Consider the following 27,234-nt stretch of genomic DNA (forward strand, 5'->3'; position numbering starts at 1 on the left):
AAAGGAAAATATACTCACTGAGGTTGTGGTTGTCCTTTTTTTGTCTCTCTTTTGCCAAAGCTCGAGTATCAGTTTCTGATCAAAAGGAAGACAATTGAAACAGTACTTATTGCTACCTTACAATCCTTCCAGTCAACATAATTCAGAAATACTAGTGAAAATACAATATTACTTGCTCCAAGTGGTAAAATATATATACATATTTTTTGCAAATATTCAGAAATTTGGAACAGAGTGCTCTTTAGTAAGAAGGCAGTAACAAAACCTATGGGCTTTGAGGAGTAAAACCTGGATTTGTATTCTGGCCCTCCATTTAATAGCCTTGTGAACTGTTACCTAAGTTCTCTGTGTCTCAGGCTTCTTATCTGTAAAACTGATATAATATAATACTTACCTGATAATCACTGTGATGATTAAAATGGGTACAGCACACAGAAAATATTAAACTGCTTAATCATTTTTATTAGTATTGTTCTCAGAATTTTAAGATTATTCAAAATTATTACAACCTAAATTTTTTATAAAAAAATTATGATTTCTACATCCCAAGAATTGGAACTAACTACATTTCTCAGATATTCCTACTGGACAACTCCATACTTTCAGTAAGTGACACTTCATGTGCTATGTACTTGTGAGCATTTGTGATAGTCAGTCTCCAATATGGCCCACGATGATTCTCACTCATGATATTCACACCTTTGTTAGTGCTCTTCCACAATGAATAAAGCTGACCCGTGAAACCAACAGAATTTTGTGGGAATGATTAGTGTGGCTTCCCAGACTACATCATAAAAGACATTTTCAGCTTCCCACTTTGGTGTCCCTTGAATTGCTAGTTGTCATGTCATGTGGACACCTGAGCAGTCCTGTGGAGAGGTCAATGTGGTAAAGAACCAAGGCCACTTGCCAACAAGCAGCACCGACTTGGAAGACCTGTGAGTGAACCACCTTGGGAGTGCATCCTCTAGCTCGTCAAGTGGCAAATGTCTGTACCTCTGGCCAACATCTTGACTGCAACCTTATGAGAGGCTCTGAGCCAAAACCAGTTTTATAGGTCACCCCCGGAATTTCCGAACCATAGGGATTGTATGAGATAATAAATGTTTATTATTTCAAGCTGTTAAATTTTGAGTAATTTGTTATACAGCAATAGATAATTAATACAATGTTCTTTGAATTATTCTAGTTTTAAAATACATTTATTTAAATTTAGTTAAGGCTACATTCATTAATTTTAGTCTAAATAATTTGAATGCATAGATATTTTTGAGTTATTGGTTAGACTCCAAGAATGGATATATTGCATTTATTAAAAATGTTTATATTAACTGTATAAAAATATTTAAAGACCAGTGTTTGAGCTCCAAACTAAAAATTTGTTATAGAAATTTCGACTGAGTTTTATTTTATTCTTATGGAGAAACTAACACTGGTCTGGTAAGCCATGAAATCCTTATTTTGATCCACTTCTGCTTCTAATCAGCTGTATGACTTTGGGAAAATAACTCCTCTGACTCTTGATTCCCACATCAACATATTGGAGGAACTTGACAGTGCCCCTATAATTCCTTTGAGTTGTAACAATTTTGAGATTTACTATTGAAAACTGAGGGTTTTTTTACCCATATGAGAAAGTTAAATGTGAATCATGAAATCCATAAAACAAGCTAAAAAGGGGAAAATCTAATTTTCCTTAATCTATTAATCTGTTCTTTTGCAATCATGTTAATAAATTGCATCTATTCAATATCAAAATGAACCTATGTTAAGTGAAGAACTTAGTCAAACTGTCATATACATATGAATAGAAGTTATGTGTATATTCACCCAATTCCTAGAATAATTAATTAATTCAATTGAACTGTAAGTTATGCTAACTTGCTGTTTGGTTGTCATAGAGGAAAAAAAGATAGATTTACTCTCTAAATGTCTTCCATTTTAACTAACTATTTTAATAATATTTTTAAAATCCTCTTTAGCTTGGAAATATATGTCACTCATGTCTTATGTAGTTGATTTTTATAAAGGATAAAACTATAAAAGCAATGTTACCTGTAATTTCTCTTTTCATTGGTAGACTACTTGGACAAGAAGCACTTGTAAGGCCCATATTAACTGGTGAAATTCCCTGCTCACCACTATACACATCCAAAATACTTCCAGAAAGCTTTAGAGGAAAAAGGAAGAAAAGATCAATCAAATCTTCGTTGGATATTGACAAAGTATTTAGATGTTCGTTTTAAATTTACCACTTTATTAATAGTAATTTGTAATATAGAGCATTTTAATTTTAAACAAAAGTGAGTATGCCTTAACTTTGTAAAATCATTGTGGCACGCTTATGGATAAGTTATGTTGAAAAAAGCTATTTGTATTTAAGCAAAAGGAGAAATTAGTTCACTCACTAAGAAAAATTTTGATTAATATTTACAAAGTTATGGGAATTTGATCCAGCACATTACCTGGTTATAAATGAAAAAGATTGAAAATATCATTTTTGACAAAAATCAATACACATATTAGCAAAGCTGGAAAGTTCATTGCATATCATAAATTAGGTATAATGGTTGAACATTTTGGAAGCCTTCTTAATACCATCAGTGCTACCAGCAACTCACAGTCAAGAGGTGTTCTACACTGTTAATTAAGTGAAAAACTTTCTTTCCTTCCTGGAAGGCATACTTTTCTCAATGTACACCTAATGTTCTAGATTATTATAAATATCCTAGCTGGTAACCAAAAGTAGTCTAAAACTGCTTTTACCTCTAGTGGATATAGGGTATGTCTAATTATAGCAACACTGCAATTCTTAAAGTGCTTCTTGGGAACAATTTTTCAGAAAGCTAAGGTACTTTATACACAATTTAAAATCGTACCAATTTGTTAGTTAAAATGTGCTTATTGATTTGATCTCCCAAGAAAAAAATTTAAATAATATTTGTAACTCAAGTTAATATTCATTATTCCAGAACAAGCTACATTTAAAATATATGATTTGAATGTTGAAAATATTTCCATTCTAAGTATCTTTATTTCATTTCTGGGAAGTCAACCAAGAGCTGAATAAGCAGTATCTTTTTAATTCCCTAAAGAACTAAAAATAATACAAGTAACCAAGCAAAGCTATAACCAGATTATTATGGAGACTCTAACATCTTATTCCCACTTTTTGTAAAACTCCAGTTCAAACTGAGGGAAATTTTTTAATACTTATAAAATCAGACTGAAAATAAATGTGAAGAAAGACCAAAATTAGTTTCTGACATAATAATCTATTAAACTATATAATAATATTGTATATTTCTGAGGGAAAAAAATCATTGAAAATACAGTGGAAATCAGGCTAATATTTAAGTGTATGTGCATATCAATAAGGACATTATGGATTGCATATGGTATTCTGATGTATGTTTTCATATATTGGTTCTTCTCATTATTTACTCTATTTGGACTCCCATCTTTATTTTATATAAATTCATTGTTTTAAAATGTATTTTTGCTTCTGGGACCTTAGAAGGGAGTGCCTTAAGTGGGATATTTATTCCCTCTCAATTTCCTCATCTGAAAAGTAGGGACAGGGACAAAGTTGACCAAATTGGATAGATGATGAGTATTAGTATCAGTACAACACAATTAGGAAGAAATCCTAAAGGCAGATATTTCCCTAACATGTGAGTCATTTAGTTATATTGGTAAAATTTAAAAGTTTCCAAAATCTTTTTTTGAAAACCCTGTTGGTTATAAGCTGGGGCATCACGAACCTTAATTGTTCATTTCCACTGTGCCTTTGAGAAACATAATGGACATGCTGAACAAAAAGACAGGGAGTGAGGGAGAAGAAAGGGGGAAAGAACTAGGAAAAGGGGACTTTTCTCTGAAGAGTTTGAATTCTGATGGATTTCAATGCAGCAGTGGCAAATAGCAGAAATGTTTGAGAAGAAAAGGAGCCATATTACATATACACTGCAACAATAAAGTGATAGATTCCTGACTATAGCATCTCACTGGGTCCATATTACCTCGTCAGACTGTACCCAATGCATTTTCCCTTAGAAATGGGTCTGGAATTCTGAAAATGAATCTAATCCTGCTTAACTGTGGGTATATTACATCCTCTCCTGACCTTGGTTATTGTCAATTTATGCCCTGAAGCACAATGATTAATATCCTATTTAATTTTATGCTGTAGGTACTAATCTATTTCATGTAAATAGCTAATCACTTTTTGAATATCATTAAACAATTGGTTTCAATTTCAAAGTATGTAATACATCTCACATAATCTAAAGAGCTTTTTCTCCATTAAAAGATATAAGGGTACAGTGTTAGTGAAAATTTAAAGATTACATAGACATTGGAAAAGGCTTACAAAGCAAAATTATAACTACTTTTTTTAAAGGTATAAGTTACTTAGGTATTAAGGTCTAAGTCTTAGCTTTATTTTATAGAGTAGTAGGCAACTTGATAGATATTTTATGAAGAAGTATTTATTATTCTGATTAAAACACAGGTTACTTTTTCAGAAAAGCAAAATCATTGACATAACAATAGGGAAATATTATTATTAGAAATAAACTCACAAATTTTAAAGACATCTAATAAAGAATTAATTATAAAATATTTTCAACAAGGTAAAAAACATACTCCTAAAGACAATTCTTCTTTCTAGTAGGAAAAAAGTGAACTCCTGATCTAAGAAGTTGCTTTGAAGTGAGAAGTGATTGGCAGTGGTTCCTGATGTCCAAGATTCTCTACCCTAGATTTTAGTCACATCTCATTACTAAGATCATAGAGACTTAAGTGGACTGAGCACTGGCCTTTCCACACATATGCTACCTTTCAGAGTAGCCAATATTCCCTAAGAAAATTAGCTCACAGGTCAATATATCAAAACGTTAGAGGAAAATGACTATTTTAAAAGTTAAACAATATGGAGTGTTAGAAATAACATCAAAAGCAAAAATTTTAGAAATAAAAAGTAAAAGATCACATGAAACCAAGTTTTTAAAATTGACCTAGTGTACATTCTAAAAGAAATAAAGATATTTGTAATATCTTTATAATATAAAATAACTTGTAATAATTTATAATATAAAATAATAACAAGAAAGCATAAAATGGCTGAAGTGATGAAGCAGAAATAGGAGCCATGAAAATATAATACTTGAACAAAATAAAACTATGGAAAAACAGCATAATGCATATACTTAGAAAGAAATAAAGGAATTACCAAATTAAAGTAATCTCTCAGGAGGGTGATGAAAAGAACCAAGAAACAAAGCATATGAAAGAAAATCTAATTAGTATGTAGGATAGAATTATTAGAACTAAAATACAGACAGGTATTAGGACTCTCAGAGAAAAAGAATAAATAAAACTGGAAGGAAGAAAAAATTTTAAGAAATAATGGAGATGCATTTCCTAGAATTAACACTAAATAAAAGACCAAAAAGTCTTTTATTTTATCTCATCTTATTTTATCATTGTTTTATTTTGATTTAAAAATCAAAGGGCCTATAGAATATCAAAGAAGAAAAACTTACACCCAGACACATTATAGTGAAATTTAAGAGTATACAATGACAAAGAGAAAGATCAAACAGCCTAAAGAGAAAAAGAGAAGATTATGCTCAAAGGAACAAGAATCTGATTAACATAAAATTTTTCAATAGCAAAATGGATGAAAGAAGAAAGTGAATCAGTATTTTTCAAATGTTTAAAGAAAAGGATTCAAAATACAGAGTTTTACATCCAGCCCAAATATCATCCACATATGAGGTCATGACGAAAAATATTCTTAGAGGTATAAAATGCTTAAGAATATTTTCCCTCAAAGACTAACACTGAAAACAGTTTTGGATGAAGTAAATATGATATAATAAAATATGTCATAAAAAATAATCAAATATCTTGGTAAAGTGGTTGTAGTCTAAAAAAGAAGAAGGTAATCAAAATCAAAGATAAAATGAAATGTATAGGGCTTCCCTGGTGGCGCAGTGGTTGGGAGTCCACCTGCTGATGCAGGGGACACAGGTTCCTGCCCCGGTCCGGGAAGATCCCACATGCCACGGAGTGGCTGGGCCTGTGAGCCATGGCTGCTGAGCCTGCACGTCTGGAGCCTGTGCTCCACAATGGGAGAGGCCACAACAGTGAGAGGCCTGCGTACCGCCAAAAAAAAAAAAAAAAAAAAATGTATAACCATATGACTCAGTATTAAAGTCTAGATAATATCAGTATGATTGGATTGGAGTAGTAAAAAAGCCAATGGATGTGAAAGTGGTTAAAAAAAAATTACTAAAGAAAAACATATTAAAATATAGGACTCACTTAAATAATAAAATAAGATGAGAGGAACAGATGAAAATATATCAATAAGAATAATCAATGTAGGGTTTCCCTGGTGGCGCAGTGGTTGAGCGTCTGCCTGCCAATGCAGGGGACAGGGTTCGTGCCCCGGTCCGGGAAGATCCCACATGCTGTGGAGCGGCTGGGCCCGTGAGCCACAACTACTGAGCCTGTGCGTCTGGAGCTTGTGCTCCGCAACAAGAGAGGCCGCGGCAGTGAGAGGCCCGCGCACCGCGATGAAGAGTGGCCCCCGCTCGCCGCAACTAGAGAAAGCCCACGCACAGAAAAGAAGACCTAGCACAGCCAAAAATAAATAAATAAATGAAATATTAAAAAAAAAAAAAAAGAATAATCAATGTAAATAGGTCAAACTCCTCAGCTAAAAGGTTGACAGTTTGGTTAAAAAGACAGTATTTAGATCTATGTAGCTTACAAGAGACACCACTACATTGCAAAAGGACACAAAAGATTGAAAGTTAAAAGATGGGAAAAGATATGTCCAGCAAATTATAACCATAGGAAACCAGCGAACTACATTAATATCAGAGAAAATAGGCTTTAAAATTAGAAAAATTAGGGCTAGAGAGAGTCACTATCTAATAATAAAGAATTCAATTCTCCAAAAAGGCACAGCAATTATGAGCAGGCTTGTACCTAATAGAATAACCTCAAAATATGAAACAAAGTGTTTGTAACTACAAGGAGAAATTAATAAATCCATCAACATATTGGGAGATTTCAACACATTTCTCCCTGTTTTTTGAAAAATCAAGTAGACAAAAATAATCAGTAATGTTCTAGATGTGAACAATAAAAGTAAAGTCTTGGCCTAATACATGTATATAGTTCTACATCTACAAATTAGAGGACACACAGTTTTCCAAGTACGTATGGAACGTACATAAATATTGATCACATACTCAGAAAAAATACTAAAACCAACTCCTCCCCCCAAAAAAATTTCAAACATTTCATAGAGTCCTTGATTTCCTATATATTTAGAAATTCTTAAGTGACTCAAGAGTAAAGACCAAATCATACTGTAATTTAAAAATAAATGAAAGATACTGAAAACACACATAAAGAAACTTCTGGAATATGGCAAAATAATGCTTTGAAGGAAATTTATGCCCTTAAATATGAGAAAAATAGATAAAAATTTGAAATTTGATAAACTAAGTAAATTTCTCAAGAAGTTAGAAGAATAACCAAATAAACCCAAAGCAAGTAAAATAGATAGCAACATAAGATCATAAATCAGTGAAAAACAAAACAATGCAAAAGAAAAGTTTTGTTTTGTTTTTTCAATTAACAAACTTGACATGCCTCTTACAAGACTGATTAAAAAGAATGAAGACTAAACCAATGATATCTTAAATGAAAGGCAGATATAAACACAGTACAAGTTGAGATTTATAAGTTTTTTTCCTCAAGAATCAGGAACAAACAAGACTGGGACACCACCCACTTTCTTTCGCCACTTCTTTTTAACACAGTGTTGGAAGTCCTAGCCAGAGCAATTAGGCATGGAAAAGAAAGTCATCCAAATTGGAAAAGAGTAAGTAAAATGATTTTGTTCACAGATGATATGATCCTATATTTAGAAAATCATGAGGCTACACACACACACACACACACACACACACACACACACACACACAAGTATGAAAGCTAATAACTGAATTCAAAGTTGCAGGATACAAAATCAACATGCAAAATATGTTGCATCTTTACACACTAACAAAGAACAATCTGAAAAGGATATTAAGAAGTCAATTCCATTCACAATAACATCAAAAAGAATAAAATATTTGGTAATAAATTTACCCAAGGAGGAAAAGACTTAGACACTGAAAACTAAAAAACATTGCTTAAAGAAATTAAAGAAGATATAAATAAATGGAAAGATATCCCATGTTTTTTGATGAGAAGACTTAATATTGTTAAGATGACAGTTCTACCCAGAGCAATCTACAGATGCGATCCAAACCCTACTAAAATCCTAACAGTGGTTTTTGCAGAAATAGAAAAACCCATATTAAAACTCATATGGAATCTCAAAGGACCCTGAATAGCAAAAACAATCTTGAAAGAGAACGAAGTTGGAGGACTCAAATTTTCATATTTCAAAGCTCACTACAAAGCAACAATAATCAACACAGTGTGGTACTGACATGAAGACAGACATAGAGAGTGGAATAGAGAGCCCAGAAATTAGTCCTCAAATATATGGTCAAATGAGTTTTGACAAGAGTGCCAAGACCAAGACAGTTTTTTCAACAAACAATCTTGAGAAACTAGATAGCCATATGCAGAAGGTGAGGTTGGATTCTTACACCATAAACAAAAATTTCTCAAAATGGATCAACGACTTAAACATAAGAGTTAAGGCTATAACACTCCTAGAAGAAAAGATGAGGGAAAATCTTCATGATATTGGGTTTGGTGATGATTTTTTGGATGTGATAGCAAAATTACAGGCAACAACAACAACCAAAACAGATAAATTGGACTTCATCAAAATTTAAAACTTTTGTACATCAAAGGACACTACCAAGTGAGTGAAAGGACAACTCACAAAATGGGAGAAATTACTTGCAAATCACATATCTGTTCAGAGATTAATATCTAGACTACATAAAATAAACTCATATGACTCACAAAAACAACAACAAAAGCAATCTAATTTAAAAAATGAGCAAAGAACTTGAATAGACGTTTCTCTGAAAAAGATACACAAATGACCAATAAGGACATTGAAAGATACTCAACATCATTAGTCATTAGGGAAATATAAATCAATACCACAATGTTTTACAACTTCACACTCATTAAGATGACTATTATTAAAAGAAAGGAGGGCTTCCCTGGTGGCACAGTGGTTGAGAGTCTGCCTGCCAATGCAGGGGACACGGGTTCATGTCCCGGTCTGGGAAGATCCCACATGCCGCAGAGAGCTAGGCCCGTGAGCCATGGCCACTGAGCCTGCGCGTCCGGAGCCTTTGCTCCGCAAAGGGAGAGGCCACAATAGTGAGAGGCCCGTGTACCGCAAAAAAAAAAAAAAAAAAAGGAAAGGAAAACATGTTGGTGAGGCTATGGAAAAAATATTACCCTTGTTTATTGCCACTGAGAATGTGAAATGATGCAGCCACTGTGGAAAACAGTATGACAGTTCTTCAAAAGTTAAACATACAATTAGCATATGACCAACAATTTCTCACCTCTAGGTATATACCAGTAAGAGTTGAAAGCAGATACTCAAACAGATATTTGCACACCAATGTCCACAGAAGCATTAAAGAGCCAAAGGGTAGAAACAATCCAAATGCCCATCAATAGATGAATGGATAAGTAAAACGTGGTATATACATATAATGGGATATTATTCAGCCATAAAAGGTAATGAAGTACGGATACATGTTACAACATGTATGAATCTTGAAAACATTATGCTAAGTGAAATAAGCCGATAGAAAAGGACAAATATTGTATGATTCCACTTACATGAGGTACCTAGAATAGTCAAATTTATGCAGGAAGAACGGAGAATAGAGGTTACTAAGGGCTGGAGGTAAGGGAAAATGGGAAGTTATTGTTTAATGGGTTCAGGGTTTCTGTTTGGAAGAATGAAAAAGCTCTGGGAATGTATAGCAGTAATGGTTGCACAACAATGTGAATCTATGTTATGCCACTGAATTGTACACTTTAAAATGTTTATAATAGCAAATTTTATGTTATACATGTTTTACCACAATAAAAAAGATAATAACAGAGATTACCTATAATAATTTTCCAATGACTGTGAATGCTTACGAAAAATACATAAATTTCTAGAAAAGTATTATTTGGTAGAACTTACTACACAAGTAATTAATAGTCTTGAATAGTCGTATGATTACTGAAGAAATCAAAACAAGCTTTAAACATATTACACAAGAAAATATCTGGACTAGACAGTTTTATGGGCAAAACTGTCACATTTTCAAGAAACATACCATCTCAATTTTGTACAAACATTTCCAGACAATAGAGACAAGAGAAAATATGTTCCAATTCATTGAGACTGAAACCATATGAAAACATTATTAGAAACAAATATTATAGACCCATTTCATTCATTCTATAAATCTTAAGCAAAATATTATTAGTAATTTTAATTCAAGAGAATATAAACAAGGTAACTTACCATAATCAAGTTGGATTTCCCATAAATATATTTTATGACGTTAAAAAAGAAAAATAAACTCTATGATCATCTCAATAGATTTTTAAAAAAGTATCTGATAAAATTCAATCCCATTTATTATAAAATTCTTAGTTTGTGAGAGGACAATAACTTTCAATAATAGAAAAATATAGCTTTGCCAGTGTTTAAAATCAGTGTTTCCCTATGAGAAAATAAAATCTGTGTCCAAAATTATTGTACAAATATTCATACAACCATTTACTCTCAGGCCAAATACAGTAAAGGGCAGCATAAATGATCTGACCTAAATTCCACATATGTTTTTTCTGTTTTGCCCTCTTCCCTCTCCATGTACTAGGTCCAATCTATTACCCAGTTATGACATTTTTTTCTTTTAAATCATTAGTCAGTTTAAATTGTCTTCCCTATCCTCGTATCTCAAGATCCTCAAGGCCTTCAGCCTAAGATATGTCCCTCCCTCCAGTAGCCCTCCATCCCTCTCAGTTAGTTTCCAACTGCTCCTCTCAAACCAACTCATGTTTTAGAAAATACAACTTTCTTCTGATCTCTCCCAGCTCAAAAACCTAAAATTTAAACCTCTCCCCTTTAACTCATATATTAAGTTCAAACCCTTGTGTCCAGCTTTCAAAATCTCATTAAATGGCCCCACATTATCTGGTCAACATTATTTCCCACTACCCTCAAGTTCTGAAAGATTTCTCATCACCACATACACATATGTAGACTATGTCACAGCTTGTAAAAATAGATCTCCCACTCCAGTGGGAGGGAAGAGGCAAGAAGATAGAATGTTGCCAAACGGAACCTATGAATCCACATATGGAGAATTTTTAAAAGATAATAAAATACAAGCAATATCATAATATATATATGCAACATCATAGATAGTTGAGTATTTATTATACACCAGATATTCAGATAAGCATGTTTCACAGTAATAACAAAAAACAGCTTCTCAGGTAATCTTTATAATAACTTTGTGAGTGAAGTCTCATAGTTCCCATTTTAAATATAAATAATTAAAACTCTGAAAAATTAAGTACTTATCTCAAGATCATACAGTTGTAATAAATAAAAGACTTGAGATTAAAACCTAGGTCCGTCTAACACAGAGGCTGGATTCTTTACTACCTATCCTATTGTGGAAGGGCTCTTGCCTTAACACTTTTAATGGTAAGAAGTGTTTTGAAAACTCAAAAAAGTTGGAGGCCATTGGAGAATATTTTTCTCAGTTTTATTCTTTCCCACTGCTATTTTCTGCACCTCAAATGTCCTCACGCTTTCTTTAAGTATCAAACTACAACCTACTCTCTAAGGCTCAACTTAAGGTCCAAACATCTCCAACACTTTCCCTACGGCAACCTGGCTTAATTTTTTTCTTCACCAAAACACTATAGTATGAGGAAACTTGACCACAAATTCAATAATTTAATTCATTTTTATTGTTTTACCCCTCTTCATTTATATTCACTCAGCAAGGGAGAGGGTACTATAGTACCCAGGAACACTCATCATGTTTCTGAAAACTGATTATGTAAAACCCTGAGAATTTCCTGGAGATACATACATGTGCATTTGTGTATATGCATACATACATATAATATGCATATATGTATATTACATATGGGTGTGTGTGGCGTGTGTGTGATGTATCTATCCCCCAGATAATCTCATTATAAATACAAAAAAGGATATAAAATCATATATATATATATATACATATATTTCCAGACAATTTTTCAGTATAGAGACTAAAAGAAGAAAAACTTCTAAACTCATACATAGATGTGTATGTGTGATGTCTATATATCTATATCTATATCAAATATTTAGTGTGAGTTTCATGGGAAAGTGAGGGGATTTTGAGTTGTTTGGACCCTCTATTTTGCTTTTCTCTGAAGACATTTACTGTGAATGCAAAATGGCAAAATTGAGCTTGATACTGTTAGATAGAATAATTGTAGGCATAGAAAGAAGATAAACTTCAGGAATAAAGAGTGAACACTGTAGGAGAGCATATATCACACAATGTAAGCATACATAAAAACTGGCATTTAAGAGAATATTTTCTTTCCTTTTGTGTATTTATTCTTTCTTCTAGTTTACCTTTAAACATAGTAAACTAGATTTTTCCAGTTTTAGGACATGTACAATTGATCTCCCCCTAACTTTATTTTATTTGCTGAAGCAGGGCTATGAGGTTTGAATGATAAACATTGAAAAGAGAAATCCCACTGAGTTATTTTTTTTTTCGTTCTATTATAAGTGAATAAAAATAATCTTTTGGGCGGGAGTGGGAGATTCCTGTCCTTGACCAGCTGGTTCATAAAGCAAATAGAAAAGATAAAATACAAAACAGAGAATGGTAACATAATAAATGCTTTTGCATCATACACTTTATATATATATAATCTGTTTAGTACCAAATGTAAACGCTGCAACAAATAATTAGTAGAACCTTCACTTTTTGATAAAAAGGTCACAATATAACATTATTTTTAACAATTGTTTAACTAAATAGACTATAAAAATATTTTTACTGTAGCCAAAGCATTAAAAACTATCTTCTAAGTAAATAAGCTTGTCAGTACAGCAGACTATATGTTACACTTTTCAATGCTCAACTTCTACATACCTTATTTTATTGACTATTAGTTTATAAAGTTTAAATTCAGTATTTAAGGTGGTTTCATCTCCAAACATTGAAAGAATTCCAAAATGCACTTGCTCACCAGTTTTAACTTTGAAGTGTCTATAACCTTCACAATAGCAATGGTTTTCTCTTTCTCCTTCATCATTTTCTTTTCCTTACACTTGCAAGCAATAACTGGGAGAGCTGTGCAGAAACTCCTAAGGTGAACTTTGGTTCTTCCTTGGACTTTAAGTCTAATCTGCTCTAGATTGTGATTGACAAAAGCTTGCTTGTTGGTGTTCTGTAGTCCTTTCAAGTTCCAACCAAGCACAGGGGGTTGTTAATATTTACTCAGTCCTTGTCTCTGAAATAGTCTTGAACTATAACAGTATACTGAGATTGTCAAACGCCACCAGCATTTACAGACACTTGATTGAAAAATACCCATCTATGATAAAAGAAATGAGTTACTGTGCACAACCACATCTCTGAAAGGGAGAGGTGAAACTAAGACTAAAGGGTAGAAATTATAGGGAGACAGATTTAAACTCAGAGGCTAAACAATCCTTTGGCTGGAATGTGACAGAGGATCGGATCAGGCTAAGGTCCCTTGAGATTCTAAGATTCTACAATTCTATGAAATGGCTTCCTTCTGAGGTTGCTAGCACAGCAGAGTGGGTAAGATTGTGCATTTGGTGTCATACAGGATTGGATACAAACCCCTCTCTTGACATTCACTAACTATATGAACTTGAGTGAGTTACTGAACTTCTCTAAGCCTCTTTCCTCATTTGTAAAATGATAATCCATAATAATAGTCTCTATCTCATATGTTTGTTGTGGTGATTAAATTTTCATGAAAAGTGTTTTGCACAATCCTTGTCACATAGCAAGTACCCAAGGCATAGTAGCTGTTATTATTGTTGTTATCCTTATTGCTGCTGATTTTAGCCATTAAAAAATTTCCTAAATGGTAATGTATAATGGGAACAATTTTTTAAAATATTGTGTGTGAATTTTAAAGTATTTATTTCATATGTATTTGCTGAGCACCTATGATGTGCTAGACATTTGTGCTGGGTACTGAGAATAAAATAATGAACAGGTCACTCTTTTAGGCTTTAGGGACACAGCAGTGAACAAGACAGACAAGATCACCAGTCCAGGAGTTTACATTTTAAGGGTGGGAGCACACAATAAATAGGTAAATAAAATAAAACACAAGATAATTTCTGTAACTCTAATCTTAAGTGTCCCAGGGAATTAAATAAGATATTGATTTAGGAAGTGTGGGATGGGGTCTTCCAAATAGGGTGATTGTGGAAGACCTCTCTGACAAGTTGATATGGACTAAAGATCTGAGGCATAAAGAGATGGTCATGCAAAGATCTGGGACAAAATCATTCCAAGCCCAAAAAAGGAAATTCCATGGTCCTAAAATGATAATATGCATGTCATATTCAAGGAGTAGGAAGAAGGCTATCAAGACCAGAGCCTAAAGTTACAGGGAAGTGCTGACTATGGTAAAGGGTCCTGGTTATATTCTGAGGATTTCAGGAAGTTAACAGAATGCTCAGCAGTCAGAGAAACAGGATCTGAGTTTTGCTATGTGAAGATCGTTCTGGCTGCTCTGTGATCAACAGCCGTACGGGGGAAAGAAGTAGCAGAGAGCTTAGTTCTGAAGTTCAAGTGAGAGATGATCATAGCCTGGAAAAGGGTTTTACTAGAGGAGCTGATAAGCTGTGAGATTCAGGAAATCTGGGATGCAGAGTAGGAGGGCATACTGGTAAATGTGGTTGTGTGGAAGTAAGAGAGAGAAGAAGAATTACTTTTTTTGGAGGGTGTTGGTTCTAGATGGATAAGGAGGGGGACAAAAACTTCTTTTCAGTCAGATTAGGTTTGAGATGTCTGTTGGAAGCACAAAAGATGTTAGGGTAGCAGTAAGACATACGAATCTAGCATTAGGGGAGACAGCTAGGCTGGAGAAGGGTTGAGATCACCAACAGAATGTATAGATATGTGAGAAAAGAGGACTGAAGTCTAAGCCTGGGAACACTTTAGCATGTAGATGTCTATTAGAAGAGAAAGAACCAGTAAGGTGGGTGAAAAGCCAAAAAATATGGAGCTACAGAATCCCAGATAATACTTCAAGAAGGAGGGAGTGGTCAACCATGGCTACTGCCACAGAGAAACCAAGCCTGGTGAGAATGGAGAATTTACTATTGGCTTTGGTACTGGTTGGTTTTAAGAGCTCTTTTAGAATTGTAAGGGCAACAGCTGTATTGGAGAGTAGTTTGGATGGGAGGTAAGGAAATGGAAGCAGAGAGAGTTCTGAGGGGTAGGAAGTCAGGAAATGATGTGGTAGCTGGAGAGGAACTGCATTCAAAGGGAGTTGTTTGATTTGGTTTTATTTGGGGGGAATCTTAGTAAAGACAAGTGTAATGCTGATATTTATAATTCAATACATCAGAATAGACCGATGATATAGGAGGAGTTGCTATTTAGAGGGAGAGTGCTTGAGAAGGTAAGAATTTGTGAGATCTAGGACACAAGTAGTTGGGCTGGCTTCAGATTATGAGCTGGGACAATTCTATTCTAACAGAAGGGATGGCAGAGAAAATCAAAACAGATGCAGGTGGTCTTATAGAATTTGTGATGCAAAGCTAACAAGTAAGTTCTAACCTGATTGCATATATTTTCTCTCTGAAGTATGTTGTGAAAGAGAAATCAGCTAGAAAATGGAGAATGGATGGGGAATGGTGGAGATTTGAGAAGAGAAGAGAGAGTATAATGTTGTCTTAATTAATGAGAATTTTCACCAAGGAATAGCTGTAGTATTGTCTGGTAGTAGCGAAAGCCCCTATGAAATTTTGGTGATGTATTGGAGGCGAGTACTACGAGCAATGTGGTAAAATTTTATCCATTCAGCTACCCAGGTGAAGATGTGGAGTAAGATGAAAAATAAGTTTAATCAGGGTTGGGCTTTTGTTAGGAGAATCAAATGAAGAAAAATGGGTATATGCTAAGAGTGTTCGCAAGAGAAATGGTTATAGTACTTGACCAAGAATAGGTTAAAAAAGAAATTGTCAAAATGTCATGAGTGAGGGGCCGGGGCAGCCCACCCCACATCCCCGTCCCCACTGCCTACGAGGGCCAGAGAGGGCTCTGGGTGAGTGTGGCCATGGAGGGTTCTCCGGAATCAGGGACCAGAGGTCCACGGGACCCAATCCTGGGCTTTGAAAAGAGCACAGCACATCTGGCACTGACCTGGAGCACCATGCCATGCTTCCCCCAGTGTCAGCTGGAGGACCCAGAGTACAGCCAGTTGGAGTACAAAGGTGAGCAGGGTGGGGCTGTATGCTGGGCACCACAGGGTGACCCACAGAGGCTGGTGTTCGGCCCAAACCAAAGGCTGGCCTCAGACAACCCGTCTGGTGGACTGCAGTTTGCCAACACATAACGAAGAAAAGATTGGTTCAAAGAGGGAAAAGGCTGACAGGACCCCCAACCCCGCACGACCACACCCCCGGCCACAGATGGTAGAGCAAATTACGCCCTGGATGGAGGGGCAGACGAACAGCGATCCAGCTCACCAAGCTGAGCTCTATGCAGCCCTGGCCTTGTCCTGCCCTTCCTGGAGGTCTCAGAGAGATAGAGACGGAGGAAGGAGAAGGGGGCCAGTTATTGCATACACTGGCCGCTTTCATTTTCCAAGATGGAGGAAATCCTCACCATATTAATGGCATGGAAAAAAGAAAGAAGAGGTATCCAACGGCAGAGGAAAGAGTCCAATGGACCTGATTCTCTGCACAGAGAATGCTGAAGGTGACCCCCTCTGCCCCCAAAAGAAAACAGAACAAAACAGAACAAAACCCGTCAGGAAGCTCAGTTTGATTGCAGGGTAGAAACTTCATCGACACTACAGAAATCGGTTGCCTTTCTGTACGCTCACAACAAACTATCTGAATGAGGAAGGAAGAAGAGAACCCTGTGGACAATGACGGTAACAACACAAAAAAAAATACCTAGGAGTCCATCTAACCCATGACCTACAAGACCCATAACTCAGAAAACTGGATGAGAGACATACCAATGAAAGAAAATGAAAATGATACACACAAAACATGGAAAGATAGGTGGTGCTCATGGATCGCAAAAGTCCGTCTTGTGGAAATGATTCCACACCCCCAAGGCAATCCAGAGATGCAATGCCATTCTTCTCAAAATACCCACGGATTTTCTCAGACAAGTACAACCAAGAATTCCAAAATGCGTCTGGAAACACAAAAGAACCTAGAGAGTGTCAATACGCTCTTCAGACAGAAGCACAGACTTCGGACTTCCCACACTGCCTGATTTCCAACTAGCCTGCCAACCTGCCATCATCAAGACATCATGGTATAGGCACACAAGACATCCACATAGATCCATGGAGGAGAAAGGAGAGGCCAGAAAGAAAGCCACGCTTATGTGTCTATTCGTCTCTGACAAAGGAGGTGAGAAGGTCCCGAGGGGATATGATAGCCTGCGCAATGAATGGTGTTGGGGAAACAGGACCGCTCCATGCACAAGCATCACAATGGATTCCTTTCTCGTGCCACCTACAACAAGAAACTCACACCAAATCGACTACTGCAACGTACAACCTGAAGCCAGGCCAGGCCTAGAAGAAACCCATAGGTACTGTGTTCTTGGACCTCAGTCTTGGAACCATGTTTGTGGATTGGTGTCCCCAAGCAAGGGAAAGAGAAGCACAATAAACCCAGTTGGGGCTCCAGGTGACTGAAAAGGTTTTCAACAGCACAGGCAAGCGTATGCATGACGAAAGAGGCAGTGGACCGAATGTGAGAAAACACTGATTTGCAAATGTTGTATCTGAGAATGGCGATCATCTGGAAAACAGACTGAGAAGTCGCACAACACAAGCCTTTGAGACACAAAAACCCTAACCTGACGCTTAACCCTAATAATGTGTGTGTGTAATTATTTGCACTGATAGTTATTTTATACTCAATATACCTAGATTATGTATAATAAACATATTCTATATCAAAAAAGATGTCATGAGTGAGAAATAATAGCTCTTGAGAAAAACAGTGGTAGAGTCAATTGATTTGGAGTCTCCAGAAGCTTGAGCAATTGGTGAAGTAAGAACATTAGACTAGGTGCACTGAAAAACAGAATGTAATGGTCAAAAAGTATGAAATAAAAATGTTATAGGATAGAGAAATACATAATAACAAGATCTAAGATATCATCATGTGAAGGGATGGCTGGATAGGAAGGAGAAAAATACCATTGACACCAAGGAGACTGAGAAACTGAGAGGTTAAGGTATTGATGAAAACACAGCTGATTTCACTGAATGTTTCTTGCACTTTGGGTCTTTTCAGTCCAATTTACAAAATTGTTGCAGTAAGAACGAATTGACAGTTGCCTAGTTCTCTTGGTCAAATAGAAATTGAGAGGTAACTTCTGCTTAATTATTCTGAGTCTAGTCACTAATCACTCAATATTCATTTCTGGGTCAGAAATACCTGGGCTAAATTGATCTGTGAAAACCTTGAACTATTCCATTCAATCTGGGGAAATGTGAAGGACCACCACAAGTGGATCCTTAGCAGCTTCCAAGCTTTCCACCAACAGAAGTTAGAACATGATTTTTAATTAAGCCTATATGCAGTGGTCCTGGGATAAATCTACACTCAAGGTTTTCTGCTTAAGTCACAGCAAAAGAACCCCAAAGTGACTAACAGCACAATCAGTAGACTGCCCCTAAGATTTTGCAATTTCTGTGAGAACTACAGAAAATATGTAAAATACTCAGCAACGTGCCTGTGACATAGTAGGTGAGACATTAAGAAAAATTATTATTATTGATAAATATCCTCACTTTTGAAGCTTACCATTATGGGCATCTGTTGTTTCAGCCTCTCTAGAATTCATTTACATTTATTTTGGTAACAACTCCTGCTCTCCTGGTTCTCACTCTTAACCTAGATAATTTGTTTTGTGGAGCTGCCTGATTCACAGCTCTAGCGTGGGCCCAAGACCCAGAAAAATTAGCTGACAGTTAGATATATGACAGAACTTGCTCCACAAGGAATTAGCCCAGAGATTGAACTGGAACTAAGCGGGAAAGGCAGCTCTCCTCTTAAGTTTTTAAGCTTGACTTAATGTATCCACCAGGATGCATTTGGTTATGACAATCAGAAAATCCTGACACAATTAGCTTATAAAATAAAGGAAAAAAATCTTACTTAATGTGTGAGATCCATAGGTAAAGAATTCTCCAGGGGCATATAAGCAGTATTTCTTTGCATTCCGTTTGGATTTTCCTCTCCCTTTGTTTCTTTAGTTTTTCCTCAGTTTATTTACCTTCTGGGCAATAAAATGACTACATAAGTCACATTGTCTTACAACATCATGGAGAGGCAAAACCTTCTCTTTCTTGGGTCTCCTTTAAAGGCTAAAGTAAATTCTAGAAGACCACAGGAACCTGCTCAACTTGCCAGAATTGCAACACAAGCTCATTCTTAAAACAATCTCTGGCCAGGGAAACAGGGTCACCAGGGTTGGCTTAAATTAATCAGAAACTTCCTCTTCCTTGTGAAGGAGTGGATGTCTGAAAAAAAACTGGGTTAGCAAGGAAGAATTGTGTGCATAGCTAGGAATAAGCTGTGATAGTGTCTGCTCAACAGCTGAGAATAAGGCCAGTACAGAACAAAGGCAAAGTTATGGAGGGATGTTCACATACAATATTACTTAGGAATTTGTGGATGACATGAGCCAACAAATTCCTTTCATACTTAAGCCCCATATTAGCCAGGTTCTATCATCTACAACCAAAAGTTCACTAGCTAAAATGCTTACTCAAAGCATTCCTCTGAATCTAACAGGTCTTTATTTTTATCCACATGAACTATAAATATCCTTCAGAATTTCCTATCTCTGTTCTACCACCTATTCTTATACATTCTTTTTTTCTGACTTCTTGCCTTTTCTTATGTTGTTCTCTCAACTTGTTATACTTTGCTGCCTTCATGTCTACCTCTTAAAATCTTAACCTTCCTTTATATCTCAAATATCATCTTTTCCTAAAGCATTCCAAAAATATCTCAATTTCGCATGGTTTCTACTTTAGTCAAACTCCAGGGCAACTCTCTGACTAGCATTTAAAAAAATTATATATATATATATATATATATATGCCATCTACCAAGATTTAATATAAAAATAGCTTTGGCAATAAATATTTTCAATTATTCTCATAATGCAGAAGAAGAAAGTGAAATAAAGAGAAGTGACTTGCACAATACCTAGATGACAACTTGGGTTAATAACAAGATCCATATTCTTTCCCTCCCTGTCTCTCAGGTGTGCCTCACTGCACTGCCTCACTATCATGTTGCCTCTTGATATGTGAATTGTGTCTCACTCAACTTTTAGTTTCCTATAGTGCACGTATTGTGCTTTGCATATAATATATTGAATAAATATTTGGTCAGTTGAACTGCTTGGGGTTATATCTTGATCTTGATTTATCAATGATTATTGATTGGCCAACAGCAGATACTTCTTTATATAAGTACAAATAGGCCAGTAGTATCTATCTTTTACATTCTGTATATCAAAAGCAAATTCCCAATACTCACTGTCACCAGTTTGCATGGAATAAGCAATCTATGCAACCTCTACAAAACAAGTAAGATAATTTGACAAAGAGAATGTTTCAATATACAATTTCAATGAAATAAGTACCACATACAAGGAAGAGAAGATTGCAGGAAATTAATATCATTTCCTCAGACCCAGAAGTTGAATACTAGTTAAGAAAATAGTAACCTCATGCTGTTGAATTAGATGGGGAAACTTAGCATTAATAACATTTATATAGATAATTTGTTAGATTTCCTATAAATATGCTGCTAAAAACCTGAAGAGAGAAGAGGTAGAAAGAATTGTCACTTCATTCTAAAAAACGAACGAACAAACAGGCAAAAAACAAACAAAAAAAATCCACCAAAAAAACCTTCAAAAAAAAACCTAGATTTTAAACCTCATTTGATCTTTGTCTAATAGTGGTATTAATGACTTGTTATAAAGTGGAGGTCCTTTGTACGAGAGAAAAGGAGGAAAGAGATAATTCTCCTTTTTGTAGTCTATTTGGGAATTAATAAAGAAAAGAGGGATGCTTTGTCTAATTTTTTTCTTAAAGTTTTAAATTTAAAATGTCCATTGTTAATATTAATACAACTTAGCCCACTGATTTACTGATGAACAGTATCTAGTCAGAATTCACTTTCTTTAAATGAAATGTTTAACAATTAAATCACAATCTTTCATATTTTTTCTCATGTTTTCTCAAAGGTCTAAAACCATAAACAAACCAACAACAACCCTTCAAACTGTATAGAAAGAGCTTGCACACCCTTTACAGATTCATTTCTAGAGATTAATAAATGAACAATGAGAAGGCAACAGTAATCAAATAGGAGATAAGATAACTCTTCACTGCATATTATTCCAGGAATTTGTGATTTCAACACAGAAATCTGTCTACATGCCTTAAAGTAGTGTGAGGCTCTTCTAGCTTTCTTCAGTTCATCTTTAACCTTTGGTTATTGGCTCAGAAGTAAAGTTATATTTTTGTTGTTATAATTTTTTTCTTTCCTCTATAAGGTGTAGAGCCTCTGAATCTGATAGCTGTTAGTCATGGTAAAATAGTTAAAATTTAGCCATGAACTTATGAGGGTATTATGATATGTTGTGCTTCAAACGGAAATCTGAAGATTTCACAGAAAATGCTATAGCAGACTAGATATATAATTAGATGGTGTTTATAGAGATTAGGTAGGTAAGTAGATAGATAGATAGACAGATAGAATAGTACACGTCCTATTATCTTCCTCAATAAAATTATGTATCTTTTTTCTGCCCCAATAAATATTTTTTAATATTTATCTATCTTGTACCTGTTTCAAAAGTGCAGAAGAAAACACCACTTATTAATCAAATGAAATTTCTTGTTTTATCATCATATGCTATTATTGATTTTAATCTCATTGACCTCCTCAGGTCTGGAAACACTTACTGTTCTTTGCATTAGCAGAGGAGAGTCTGTTCCTTCCTCTTTAAAACTCGATTCCGTACCGATTATATCCTCAATAACGTCCTCCATCTAGCAAAATATAATACATTTAGAATATTGTGCATAATGATAAAAGTTGCACGTCAGTCTGAGTTCAGAGAGAAAAATTTTAGCAATCTTTAAAAGTTTTTTTAGAATATTTAGATTATATGTGTATCAAAACGCAGAATATTTTAGAACTTAAAATGAAGTAATCCTGACACTCTGATCTGTGTTGCTTTTCCTTGCATTAGCTTACGCCAGCTGGCAGGTGATGGCTGGGCAAATCACCCTGGGTTAGTCCTTTGGAAATTAGTATCTGCATAAATAGAGTGATTATCATGAATACCTTGAGCCAGAGCTCATATACTTAGCTTGTAGAGAGATGACTTCCTACAAACTTTATTTTTCTTTTAAAATGTTTTGATAGGGGGCTTCCCTGGTGGCGCAGCGGTTGAGAGTCCGCCTGCCGATGCAGGGGACATGGGTTCGTGCCCCGGGCAGGGAAGATCCCACATGCCGCGGAGCGGCTGGGCCCGTGAGCCACGGCCGCTAAGCCTGCACGTCTGGAGCCTGTGCTCCACAACGGGAGAGGCCACAACAGTGAGAGGTCCGCGTACCACAAAAAAATAAAAACAAACACACACACACATACACACACACGTGGCCATTGGGTACCATATTCCAGAGTGTGGCTCTAGGCCCTGTTCTGGACTTTAGATGTTATTCCATGTGCACTGAGAGATCTCTAAAGGATCTAGGAAAATAAATATACATGTTTTCTTTCTTTTGGTTAGTCCACTTTCTGAAAGTTTTCAAGTATATTATTGATTGTTACCAAACTCAAATTTTAATTTCATGACATTTTTCTTATTACTACTCCACCATTAAATGGACAACAAATTTGTATTGAACAGATGTGAAGAAAACCTGAGGGAAGAAGGATGCTAAACACAATTCATGGTAAGTGGTTTACTTTGGAGCATTTCTGATAGTTTCAATAAAAATTACACATGTCATTTGTCCCTTTTCTTTCTGGAAGCTTACATCATAAATTACTCAGTCTCCTGCATCTCTCATTTTTTCCTCTTACCTATAAACATACTCAGGTTTCTTCTATTCCAGAAGGAAACCCTTCTTTCCTACATGTCAAAGTTCATCCTCCTTGGAGACTCTACTTTTGCCTCTAACACTTCTATCCATAATTTCTGTCATCCACCTACATGACTATCTTTTCCCCTAATTTGTTGGAGTTGCTGTCTCTTCCATTATTCTAAATTGACTTTAAAATCTAAACCAAAACTTTGCTTCACAGCTTCCAGGAATCTTCATAATTAATCACCTTGGAATCCAGTTGCTACTTTAAGAAAGACAACAAACACATCATTTTATATCAGATGAAACAGAATGAACAGATTAGACAAAAGAAGAATTACAAATCAGCAGAATAAGCGTCCTCAAAGTGATAAATGAAGATGATGAAATACAAAGGAAGAACACAATATTTTTACTAAAATAAAAATGGAAATAATAGTTATGGAAAGAATGAGGCTCAAGGACAAAGGAAAAGATTATAAGAAAAGGTCTACAAAAGACTAAGAATCAAGCTTTTCAACAACCCTGGGTGCAAGAAAACAATGGGATAACATTTGAAGTGTTAAAGGTAAAGAATTTTGAACCTAGACATTTATAACCAATAAAATATCCTTTAAGTGTGTGCATGAAATAAAGCTTTTCTTAGACATAAAAACTCAGAAGTTTTAGGGCAAAAAGACCTTCGGAAAACACTCTTTCAGGAAGTACACTAGTCAGATAATAAATAAAACTATGAAATCAATACAAAATATAAGAATGAGGAAGTAACAGTAAAATGTTTGTGGTCTAAATAAGAAGAATGTATGTGTGTGTATTCATTCTAAAAATATCAATTCAGAAAGATAGGTGAGAACAAGAAGGAGAAGACCATACTCAGATAGACTTTTACTTAAGGGTATGACATAGATATTGTTAAACAATGACATAGATAAAGAAGAAATATAGCTATGTGTCTTAAGTTAGGTGTAACCAAAAAGAGAGAGAGAGAAATTTAACCTATCCAATAGAGGATAGAAAAAAAGATGGCAAATAAGGAAACAGAAAGCATAGTAATTTAAAAAAAACGTGAAAAAGGTAAGTATTAAATCCTAATGGTAAAATAATTACAAGAATGTAAATGAGTTAACATAGTGCTCAAGAAATTATCATTCAAATTGGATTTTTCAAAGGTATTGTAATACTTTGTCTATAAGGGACACATTTAAAATAAAACAATAGAGAAAGCAGAAAATAAAGTGCAAAGATGAACAACAAAAATGACCAAAAGGAAAGCAACAGTAACAATGTTAATATTAGACCATATAAAATTCAAGATCAAATGTTAAAGCAAAAATAATAAAAAAATAATACCAAGTAACCATGAAACCTAAAAAGAAAAACCTAAAAAACTCTGTAGCAACAGCTGTCAGAAATCTATGAAAAATAAATTCAATTGTAGTTGAATATTTTAGCTCACCACTCTCAAAGTCATAAATCTGAATTTAGCCTTCTCTTCACCTATTCTCTAGACCATGCCTGAGTCCTATCACCTTCTAGTCTATACCACTCCATTTCTGAAATTTTAAATTCAATTATCTCACTCATCAAATGCAATATTCCATTTAGATCCAATTTAGACCCCCTATGGCAAATCAACTGAACAATTTTCATTATGACTCTCTATGCTTTTACGCTATTATCTTTCTGCCCAACCACCCCTAACTCCCCAGGAGTTCTCTCTCTCTACTTCCTGTTAACTCTGAATTCAAAGTAGAATGGTTCTTGCTCACCATCTTACTGAAATTCCTTTTGTTGCTATTTTCTTTGACTGCTTGACTGATAAATTCAATAGATATTTATCAGTCCTTATTTTACTAGACTCAGTCACTACATTTGAGTGTGTGGGTCATTTCCTCCTTCTTTAAACAGGTTCCTTCAGTGGCACCACACTAGTTATCTTTTTACTTTACCTTTACAGTCCTTTTCCTCTGACCACCCCTTAAATGTGGGTGATCTCCTCAATCCCACCCTTGGTTTCCTACTCTCCTCATTGTTTTCATGTTCTTCAGGAGCTTTCTTCCTCATTCAAATTTTCAAGTTCTACCCATAGGCTGACAACTCTTAAATCTCTTCCTCCAGTCTAGATTACTCCTCCTCAAGACAAACTTGGATATCTAGCTGTCACCAGCATCTCCACATTGTGGTCTCACAGATACCTCAGTTCTAACATGTTCTAATATAAGGCCTCATCATCTCTCATTGTACTATAGAAATAACCTCCCCACTGGTCGCTCCCTCCCTCCAGGTTTCTTCTTCTACATAGTTGACAGAGTGATATTAAAGTCAAATCTGATTATGTCGCCCTAGCCCTTACATTTAAGCCTTTCAAGGATTTGAAATTACTTAACATGGAGCACCAGCCTTTCTGTGATTTGTCTATTACCTGCTTCTCTAGTGTGACCTTTTGTCATCACCTCATGCTGTTTCCTATTCTTTGCTCATGCTATCTTACTTGGCTAAATTGCCCCACTAGCCATTTTCCTCTAAGTCTACTTGACATACTTCTGAAGCAGAACAGCACTTCTGCACTTCTACATATACCATAGCCTTTTCTACATAATAGTATAAGTATTTGCTTCCTTTTTTTTCTCTTCCCTTCAACTTAGAGTTCTTGCAGAGTACAGAAGATAAGAAAAACAAGACAAGGAATAATTAAAATATAGCATGTGCTGTAAAAATGCTACGATAAGAGCAATTTTTATCCACATGATATAGGTGTTACTATGAAAACTCAGAGAATAGGTACCTAATCCACACAGAATACCCCCAGGGAAAGAAGAAACCTGAGACGAATTTTGAAGAGTCAGTCAGAATTATCCAGATAAATGGAGATTGAATGAGTAGTTGGTAAAGAAAGGATATAAGGAAGAACCTGGCCGCTGTGAAAATCACTAGTGAACCATATGGCTGAAGAACACAGTACCATGCAGATGTGTAATGATAAGTCTGGGTAGGGTAGCAAGGGTTAAGTGTGGAAGAGTCCTGTGTGCCGTGAGTACAAATTTGAATTTTATCTTGGAAAGACCCATGCTATAAAATGCTTATTTGACTTTATATCTGATTGTCTTGGAGCGCTTTAATCACCTAATTACTCCTAATTCCAACCCCCAAATCCTAAATCTGTGGATGCTCTCATAGATTTTTTCTGTGGTAGCTATGATTTCTGGGGTCTTTGAATTAATGAAATGTTCCGTGATGTCACAGGAGGACAAGCATAGAAGAAAGAAACACAAAAATATGGCAACAGCCACCAAATCCTGAGCAATCTCACTGCCCTCGTGTTAGAAACTTCAAAAAATGTAAGCATCAGAGTGACATCACCAAGATGGCAACATAGTTAGCTCCTGAATTCACTCACCATCATGAGAAGAACAATTAACATCTATTCAGAAACAAGACACCACTAAGAGAATCCTAGAGCACGGGGGTGAGGCTGAAATACCCACTGAACCTCAGAGATCAAGGCAGACTGCATCAGAAGGTGAGAGAAGCAGCTACACATTGACCACATTGACCCTCCCCTAGGACAGTGCAACACTATGCAGAGAGGTCTTCTCTGAGCCACTGGTTCGTCCAGAGGGAAAAGAGAACCCAGGGCGGACAACCAATCTCCTTCAACATTGTGGGCTGCTCTGTGGGAGCCCCTACTTTGATCTCGCACTACGGTAATTGCAGAGGAATCTATGGGGCCCAGCCACTGGGAATCTGTGACAGAGAAGCAGGGAGGGGCTTGCAACAATCAACACACAGATCTTGGCAGACAGTTCATATCTGCAGTGCCTG

The 27,234-nt window shown here is 35.5% G+C and overlaps 1 protein-coding gene across 2 annotated transcripts in view; it reads right to left on the reverse strand.

The window, feature by feature from the left end:
* Positions 1 to 27,234, reverse strand: part of TFEC (transcription factor EC) — an 80,914-nt gene that overhangs the window by 15,399 nt on the left and 38,281 nt on the right. Inside the window, exons 3-5 of one of the 2 annotated variants that reach the window (XM_019925093.3) lie at positions 22,282 to 22,368; positions 2,056 to 2,170; positions 19 to 75 (exon numbers count right to left, since the gene is read on the reverse strand). In XM_019925093.3, the coding sequence (XP_019780652.2) occupies positions 19 to 75; positions 2,056 to 2,170; positions 22,282 to 22,368 (259 nt within the window). Of the gene's footprint in view, positions 1 to 18; positions 76 to 2,055; positions 2,171 to 13,287; positions 13,380 to 22,281; positions 22,369 to 27,234 lie in introns of those variants that run through there. The other variant, XM_073809856.1, reaches the window with a different exon arrangement.

Source organism: Tursiops truncatus, chromosome 9 (assembly GCF_011762595.2).
Source record: "Tursiops truncatus isolate mTurTru1 chromosome 9, mTurTru1.mat.Y, whole genome shotgun sequence".
Classification (NCBI taxonomy): domain Eukaryota; kingdom Metazoa; phylum Chordata; class Mammalia; order Artiodactyla; family Delphinidae; genus Tursiops; species Tursiops truncatus.